The sequence below is a fragment of the Xiphophorus maculatus genome, chromosome 6, assembly GCF_002775205.1.
Source record: "Xiphophorus maculatus strain JP 163 A chromosome 6, X_maculatus-5.0-male, whole genome shotgun sequence".
NCBI classification, from domain to species: Eukaryota; Metazoa; Chordata; class Actinopteri; order Cyprinodontiformes; family Poeciliidae; genus Xiphophorus; species Xiphophorus maculatus.
The window spans coordinates 4,881,792-4,890,147 of NC_036448.1; the positions used below are offsets into that span (position 1 = coordinate 4,881,792).

The 8,356-nt window shown below is 39.4% G+C and overlaps 1 protein-coding gene across 1 annotated transcript in view; it reads left to right on the forward strand.

Annotated features, from left to right (window-relative positions):
- The window catches only part of LOC102226539 (excitatory amino acid transporter 5), a 42,453-nt gene extending 38,574 nt beyond the window's left edge, over positions 1 to 3,879 (forward strand). The window contains exons 10-11 of the mRNA XM_005814124.2: positions 349 to 448; positions 1,962 to 3,879. Coding sequence (XP_005814181.1) covers positions 349 to 448; positions 1,962 to 2,225 — 364 coding nt within the window. The 3' untranslated portion in view covers positions 2,226 to 3,879. The remainder of the gene's footprint in view (positions 1 to 348; positions 449 to 1,961) is intronic.
- The last annotated feature ends 4,477 nt before the right edge of the window (positions 3,880 to 8,356 follow it).

Sequence of the window (8,356 nt, forward strand, 5' to 3'; positions counted from 1 at the left end):
TTCTCTTGCTAATCTGCACGATGCTAAATTCATTCTGTAGTTTGGCACTACGGGGTTATGGCTGTTTCTCTGGTACATTTCTGAGATGATACAGGTCTTAGTTTTCATTCATAGTGGCCTTAAGAAGTCTTAAATTTGAGGTAATAAAACCTGCAGAAACCCTGAGGACCTGGGGATATTACTGTCAACCATCGACATCTCGGTATAAATTTTCTTTTGGGGGGGAGGGGGGGGGGGTCCTATTATGTCTGCAATGACAGTGTCAAAAGCAACTATACTGTGCAGTGATGACCATACATATATGTTTAGTAGCTGTAACAACAAATGGCCTCTAACTGTGTTGTCCAGGGATCGATTCAGGACCATGGTAAACGTCATGGGCGACGCTCTGGCTACCGGCATCATGGCTCACATCTGCAGAAAGGATTTCGTCAAGGAGGGGGAGCAGGTGAGCGCAAAGAAAAAGATGGATCAATACGACTCGGACAGCACAAACCTTGAACATCGGTCTTGTTTTTATTTTAAAGAAAGAGGAATATGATATACGGATGTGGAAGAAGAAAAAAAACTGTAAAGTTTCATCTGATGGGAGGTTAACTCCATGGGCTGCAGGGTATATGTAAACACACAGATCATTTAGAGAAAGAGCAGCAGCAGTGGGAGGTCGTAAAGACCAAGAAATATCACTTTCATCACTCGCGGTCCTGCTGGTAGCTCCTCCATATCGGTCTCCAGAAAAGGCCAAACGAATTTGTGTTCTGTGGGAAGAAACGCTGCAGAAGGTTTCACAGCTGTTAGCCGCAAAGGAAAGTATATAGAAAATGCCTGTTTGCCTGTTTTGTTTTTTTTCCTTTGACGAATCAGTTCAGTGTAGAAATTAGAAAACAAAAATTGAGTTTTTCCTACCATTTGTTTACAGTCGCTGGAAGGCAACGTGGTTATGTGACTCCAATAACTGAAATCTGCAGCAAGAGGTTGTTTAAAGTGACTGCGGTTCTGATCTGCTACGTTTCAGCAGCGTGGACCGGCTGGGACGAGAGCCAAAATAAAACTGAATTGATAGTGGTACAAAGTTTTCAGAAAGTTTGAGGTTTTTAGGACGAGTTAAAATATTCATGGCGGTACTAGACTACAAGGGAAGAAAATGCAATTATATCCAATGGTTTAGGTGGGGGAAAAAATGGTTTGTTTACATGTACAGAGCGACCGCTCATCACTACAAAGTGATGTGTGAGTGAATGAATTTATGGAACTAAAAGCCAAGCTAAGGTCAAGGCTTTGCAAATGAGCTCTGGCTATATAGTAACGAATATGCAACTTTAGTCCATATGCAAATTAATTCAATTGAATTCAAGGCACAAACTGAACCAGAGCTTTACTGAGTGAAGAAGTGTAAAAGTTATCTGTTTTTAATATCACAGGTGCATAAAAAGGAAGTTGGAAAAGTTTTTCCAAAAATAAATCTGCATTTTCTCAAGACAAACGTGCTACAATGAGGTGGCAACATCCCCTTGGACTGTCACACAGACTCTTCCACTCAGCTCCTTCAGACTAGCCAGCGGCAATTGGCAAACTCCTGGTGGATCTACACATTTATTGAGCTTCTGCTCAGTGAAACGCTGGTAAAAACGCTGTGAAAGGGTTAATAGAGGAGCCATGTTGTGATGACTTCCTGGAGGCGGAGTTTCAGAAAGAGCAGGAGTTTTTAAAGAGACATAGGCCCAATTTCAAGACATAGATTGCAACGTCAAATTTCTTGGAAGTTATATTCAATATATAGCACTTTTATAACAACTGAAGGAGACACAACTACCTTATTGTGCTACAAAATTACACTATGTGCCTGAAAAATACATAATACCGGCCCTTTAAATCTTTAGAAACATTTACAACGTTATTGTAGACCATTTAAAGAGACGATTCAGTCGCTTTTTGTTTTTTTTTATTTATTTCTCCTTCAGGTACCCCTGATCTGTGAAACCAAACCCATGATAAGCATCCAGCAGATGATGACGTACCAGAACCAAAAGAACGGCTGCTACCAGCCGCCGCCGGGCAGCCGGCAGGACCACGTGTCCCCGGACGTGGCCCGCCTCATCCAGCTGGAGGAGGGCATCCGGCCGGTGGAGAAGAAGAAGCATGGCCACGGCCCGCACCACAAGCGAGAGCACAGAGACAAGGACCACTGTTCTGTGGACATGAACGGCCTGGAGACCAACGTCTGAGAGGACCGGGCCGCTTTGGAGCTCCGGTTCCGACAGACGGAAGCAGAGGGGACGGCGTCGCGTTCACACCGAGACTGGAACCAGACGGAAAATATTTAAAAAATAAAATAAAACAGACTTCTTTTCTTTTTTCTTTTTTTTACATAACCTGTATAATGACCCACATTATATTCTTGATGTTTATGTGTAAATATTTATCAAAGATATCATATTCAGCTGCAGCAGCAGCAGCGACAGCGTGCTGCGAGACTCGCAAACCGCAGATGAATAATGCAACAACAACAAGAACAACAAACAAAAAGAAATAAGCGAAGCAGAAGAAAGTTGTCAGATAGTAATGCAAGGCCTCTGGATTCTTCTGTGGACTTCAACAGACACAAAAAAAACAAAACATCATTTCATAGATATTTTTATTTATTATGTATTTGGAATGTTTTAGCATAATAATAACAACCGGATTTTATACATTTCTTTTATTCTTATTCCGACTGTTCACAGCCGCAATGGAAAATGTTTCCTCGTTAAAGAAGATGTGATTAAACATGCAAGCAAAGAAAAAAAAACGAAAGAAAGAAAGAACGGTGTGGTGCAAAAACAGGATGTTCTGGCTGTGAGGCGTGTCTGACGGTTAAAACAAGACGTTTCCTTCTGCTTCTCTGCCTTGTGAGCCTCCAGGATCCTCCAAATCCTTCCATTATTAATGCAAAACAAGAACTTGAACGCCACGCTTCCTTATCCATCTCTCCGACATTCCTACACCAACCCCCCTTTTTCTTTTTCTTTTTTTGCCTTAAACGACCGACAGGAGAAGCATGTTAGCCCTAGCGTAGCCACCATCAAGCCAGCCGACAATCACAACCCAGGCTCTGTTTTTCTTTTACCGTTCAGCCTCCACTCACGTCCAATTCCGTAAAAAATTCACAGCTTCGATTAAAGTAAAAGTGGTCCGACTCAACTATGACAAGATTTATTTCCTAATAATTTACAAGCATGTGTGGTAGAGTAACATATCTAACCGTCATGGTATACAAAGTACTGGATGTGTAATCGAATCACTCTAAACTGCGATAGCAGCATGGAGGTCAGTCATAGTGTGACCATGATGGCCATGATTTAACTCATTCCTCTCTGAGTTAAATGTTAAGCAGCGTATTTTGATTTAAAATGTTAAGGAGAATATGGTAACAAAAAACTTCCTTAAAACACGTTTTAAATCGGAGCGAGGTGGAAGAAAACCGACAAAAATCCATCCCATGGTCCATTCCTTCAAATGGATCAAGGAATGGTAAAAAGAGGATACAATAAAATTAAGAAAGAAGCCCCGCCCCTTTTGTGGAAAAAATGGGATGGGCTGAAAAACTGAAAGAGTTAAAGAAAATGGCGCAGAATGAATATTATTGAAAAGTAAGTTCATTTCAGGAATTTTATCACTAAGTGAAACACATTATAGAGCTTCATTGATGGTTGTAGCTAATAAAAACATGTTTTCATTAGCTTGCAGCTAATGTAATAAAACGTTTGAAATGTTTGAAATTAGAATATTACAGACTACTGAAAAAAAAAAATAAGTATAAACAGAAACATTGGCTCAATGAAACATGTCCAACACCTGCATAAAGGTTGTTATTTTCAAAATACGCTTTTAATCTGAAAAACAAACCTCAACGGGGACATTGTTTTTGGTGGGGGGGTGGGGGGGGGTCTTATTTTTTGAATATGAGAGCTGATGAAAATGAAACTGTTAAGAGTTTGTCAGACAAACCTTAAAACACAGAATTCAAGCCTCACTGTGAATCAGGCCAAGCAGCAACAACACTTGGACTGGTCGGGTTCGCCAACGGTGGGAAAACAAAATCTTTTTAGAAAAAAAATCTTTCTATTTAATAAGACAAATCCCTCGGTTCCAGACCAACCAGACCGAGTTCCCTGACCGTTGTCAAATAGAAAACGTTTTTTAAAAAAAGACGCAATGTTTATGAAGCAAAACCAAGAAACACAGATGAACTGTAGAACGCCGACCAAACACGCTGGGCTAGGACGTCCGTTTACTGGACTCCATACGACACAGAATGAAGCTTTTTATCAGAAACAGTGGCTCTAAACTAAACTGAACAATCCAGAATTGTTCAGTTTGCTAAGAAAAACACTGATGCTACTTTTTATTAATTAATTTACTTATTTAGTAAACAGATCTTTTGTTTTCCTTTGTTTTGACTTGAAATAACATGCCTGTATGGGAATAAAAGCTGTTATAAGGATTTTGTTTTAGCATCACTCACTTGTTTAAACACAATGCTTTTACTTTGAATAAAGTGTTGTTGGCGCCGTAATGTCAAAGAGAAAAATAATGAACGCAGAAAATCTTGTTTGAAGGCAGAGAAATGCGACATGAGCCACCGGTGCAGGTTGTGTGTCGCAAACGAAACCAGTTGAACACGGTTTGGACTTCTGTGTCATTAAAAGACTTAAAATATTTTACTTCATCTTTCAAACTGACCGTTTAGTTTGGTTTTTTTTTCCTTTGGCTGTTTTTTGGAAGAGGAATTTAATTTGCCACATTTGTTGATCTGGTGTTAACCTCTTAAAGCCACAGCGTCTCATATTCTGTGAATTTTGTCGCATTTTGTCCCTTGACGACCACAAACTCCAGTGAGTTTCATTGTGCAGGATAAAAACGCGTCGTTTCCATTCCATTGCTTTTTTCACAAAAAAAACAACTAGAATGAAACTTTTTGCCTTTCATTTTGTAAAAACAGCTCAGATTGGGTTGATGGCATCTGTGAGCAACAACTGTTTGAATCTTGCCCAAGGGTGTCAGCTAGATTTTTATTTGGTCTTTGACTAGGACATCCTGCAACATAAAAGTGCTTTTCAGCAGCACCATTATATCTACGGCTGTCAGTGTTGGCAGAGGTTAAACGACAACCAGGCGGATTTTATTTGGGGGTATCAGAGAGCGAAGGTACTAACCTCCCCACGGAGGTTACATTTGACTTTAATGAGTGTTTAGGATTGTTATCAGGCAAAAAGTGTAAAAAAAAAATAAAAAAAATTCAACAGGCAGAAGTCCGTTCTGAATCTGCTCACAGCAGGTTTCGTTCAGCGTTTCTTATGTCATGGTTTCATTTCCAAATTAACCTCTGTGTTTTTTTATTTTTTTTTGCAATAAATATATCTCACCGCTCAAAGTACTGAGACTTTAACTGAACCACAGTGAACTGCAGGCAAACATCGACACGTCGAAACCTCTGGCAGGCTTTACAAACACAGACACCGCTGCCGTTTGTTTACGTGTTTGTGCTTCAACTCGTTTACAGAGAAACATCATCGCCACGGCAACGGTGTACAGCAAACTGGCCTCACTCTTGTCTCTGTAGCGCACCGATGAGATACTGGGTTTACCAGAGCAAATATATGTGCCGTCCACCAATTACAATACAATATGCGGTTTAATAAATCATCATTAAGAGCTTATGAATACATTATCCTCTGAATGCAGGAACAGCCAAACCTCTAGCCATGATTGACAAAGTCATTAAGTGGAAAACATTTTTAAAACCGACTTTTGGTGCCTTTCTAAACAAAGTCATTTCAATTTTATTAAAAATTAAGATATTCAGATTTTTTTCTGTAAATTATTGTAGATTCAAAACATAAAAAAGACCCAAGGTTTCTACATTTTTGGGGGGGTTGATTGTGTTCTTATGTGTGAAGTAAGATTTGCTTTTGATGAAAAACATTTTTAAAAGTAGGTCAACGTTTGTGGTCCTACTTACTCCAAAAGCAAAAACTTTAATAGATGGGAATCTATTTTCTGGACTAATTTTTTTTTAAGCTATACATCTGTTAAAGAAAAAAAGTAAAAGGCAATCAGGCCAGATTTGTCGCACTCTAGAATTGATTTGGGAGATTAAACCTTTATTTAGCCACATTTTAAAAATTCACTGAGGTAAAGACTTCTGTCACAAGGGTATTTAAGGAGTACATTTCGAATGCCTCAGAATCCAGCAGAGATCTAGACGCCGTTTGTCCTCGATGGTGTCGACCTACGACAGATTCGGGACAAGTTTTGAAAAATGTTTGGGTTTTGCGACGTCCCTCGGTCGACATTCAGACGCCGTCTCGTGTCTCTGCTGTCGCCGCATGTTTGTTAATTAAAAGAAGAAGAAAAAGATGACTAAATACAAAACCGGGCAACATATTTAGAAGAACCCGAGTCCATGCTGCTGCCACTAGCTGCTTTCAGACATGGACATTTAAAAAGTTTGAGCGCGAAACCATTTCAACATGTTTATACAGATGCGTACGATCATTGCCGTCTCCACAGCAGGTTATTTCTTCAGAGTTCTGGTTAAAATTGTCCGTCGGAAGCTTCACAATTTCTCCTGAAAAAAGAAAAAAAACTTTCTAAATCCCACCAAGAAAAATCAGAATGTTTATTAGTCCCATTAATCAATAAAATATCTTGTAATTTACTTACATTTCAGTCTAAATGGTATTATAAATAACAAATATATTTAAGTAACAGACACTAGAGATGTGCAATATTGCATATTTTGGTATCAATCCGATAAACATCAGTATCATCGATTCTGATACTGATATATAAACAAAAGGATAATTTGAGAATAAATCCCAACAAAATCTTTTCTGAGGCCGTGTTACAATACTGAAAATAAAATTTAATTTCTAGAGAGAATCTGAAGTTATAGCAGTGATCTTACCGTGCTGCTATTGATCTGATAGCAATACAAACCTGATATCGATATTACTTATTGATCGATCAGTGTTAGCAGCAAAGTAACAAAATCGGTCATTTTCTTCCTATTGTTTTAAACTGAAAGATTTGATAAGAAGCTTTGCCGTTGTCAGGTTTAATCAAGATGAACGCATGATCAGATCGGCTGCCAGGAAACGACATCAGCACCGTACGAACCAAACAACTCCACTCTGAGTTGCATTCGCTCTTTAGCAGGACGCAGTTGTCTTAAAACACGTTGGAGTTAGTTTCAGTGCAGTCAATAGAACTTTAAAATATATTTTTAGACTTTTTTTAAGCACAAATTAAATGTACAATTCTCAAAAAGTACTTTATAATTCTTTGCTTAAACAGTTAACTTTTAAAAGTCGGGAGAAAAAGCAAAGCTGGTGACGTTTACAGCAACTTTTCAAAACTCTTAACACCCAATACTTCAACTATAAGGATAATGGTTTATCTCTTCTAATTCTTTTCTAACTACTAATGAGGATTTAGTTAATATATCTGTAAAAACAAAATAAAAGTTATAATATTTCACTTTCTCCCCCCCCCTCCATGTTACTTGCGTCGTTTTACAATCTTTAAATGTGTTTTTTTTGTTGTTGTTTTCCGAGCACCAGATGACCTTCCAAAGTTTTCTTGAGAGGAAAAGAAAAAGAAAAAAACAAAACAAAAAAATATTCTCACAGTTAACCAGCCTCCCACCCACTTACACTGAGTGCATAAAATAATTCCCATGAGGATGCCCATTATCATTTGACCGGACAAACAGGATGACCACAAGCTGAGGGTCAGAATTAAGCCAGAGACACAAATAATAACAATTAGGAGGATCCAGATGGAATGTGGCAGAAGGTCCAACAGGGAGGAGGACTGGGTGAACTGGGAAATAATTGGGCAGCAGAATGGGAGGCAGAGAACAGGGGAAGTAGAATGCAAACTCAACGGTTAAAATCAACTCAGCACTGTGGAAACGTCCAACAACGCCATCAGACCTTGGTTAATGACTAACGGGCCAGGTTATTAGGCAAACCAAGAGATGTAGATGTAGACGAGACGATCTGCTTAAGTTCAAGACGAGAATCAGAAATGGAATGAAGAGAGTTGTAACTTTGAAGGTGTCGTGGCCCTGAGTGTCATGGCCTTCAGTGTCATGGCGGTGAGCGTCAAGGAGCTGAGCGTCAAGGTGCTGAGCGTCAAGGAGCTGAGCGTCATGGCGCTGAGCGTCATGGCGCTGAGCGTCATGGCGGTGAGCGTCATGGCGGTGAGTGTCAGAGGGTTTTAAGAATCTGCTGCTCTGCTGGGATTTTCACACACAACCATCTCTCTGGTTTGCAGAAAATGGGCTGAAAATGGATAAATATGCAGTTTT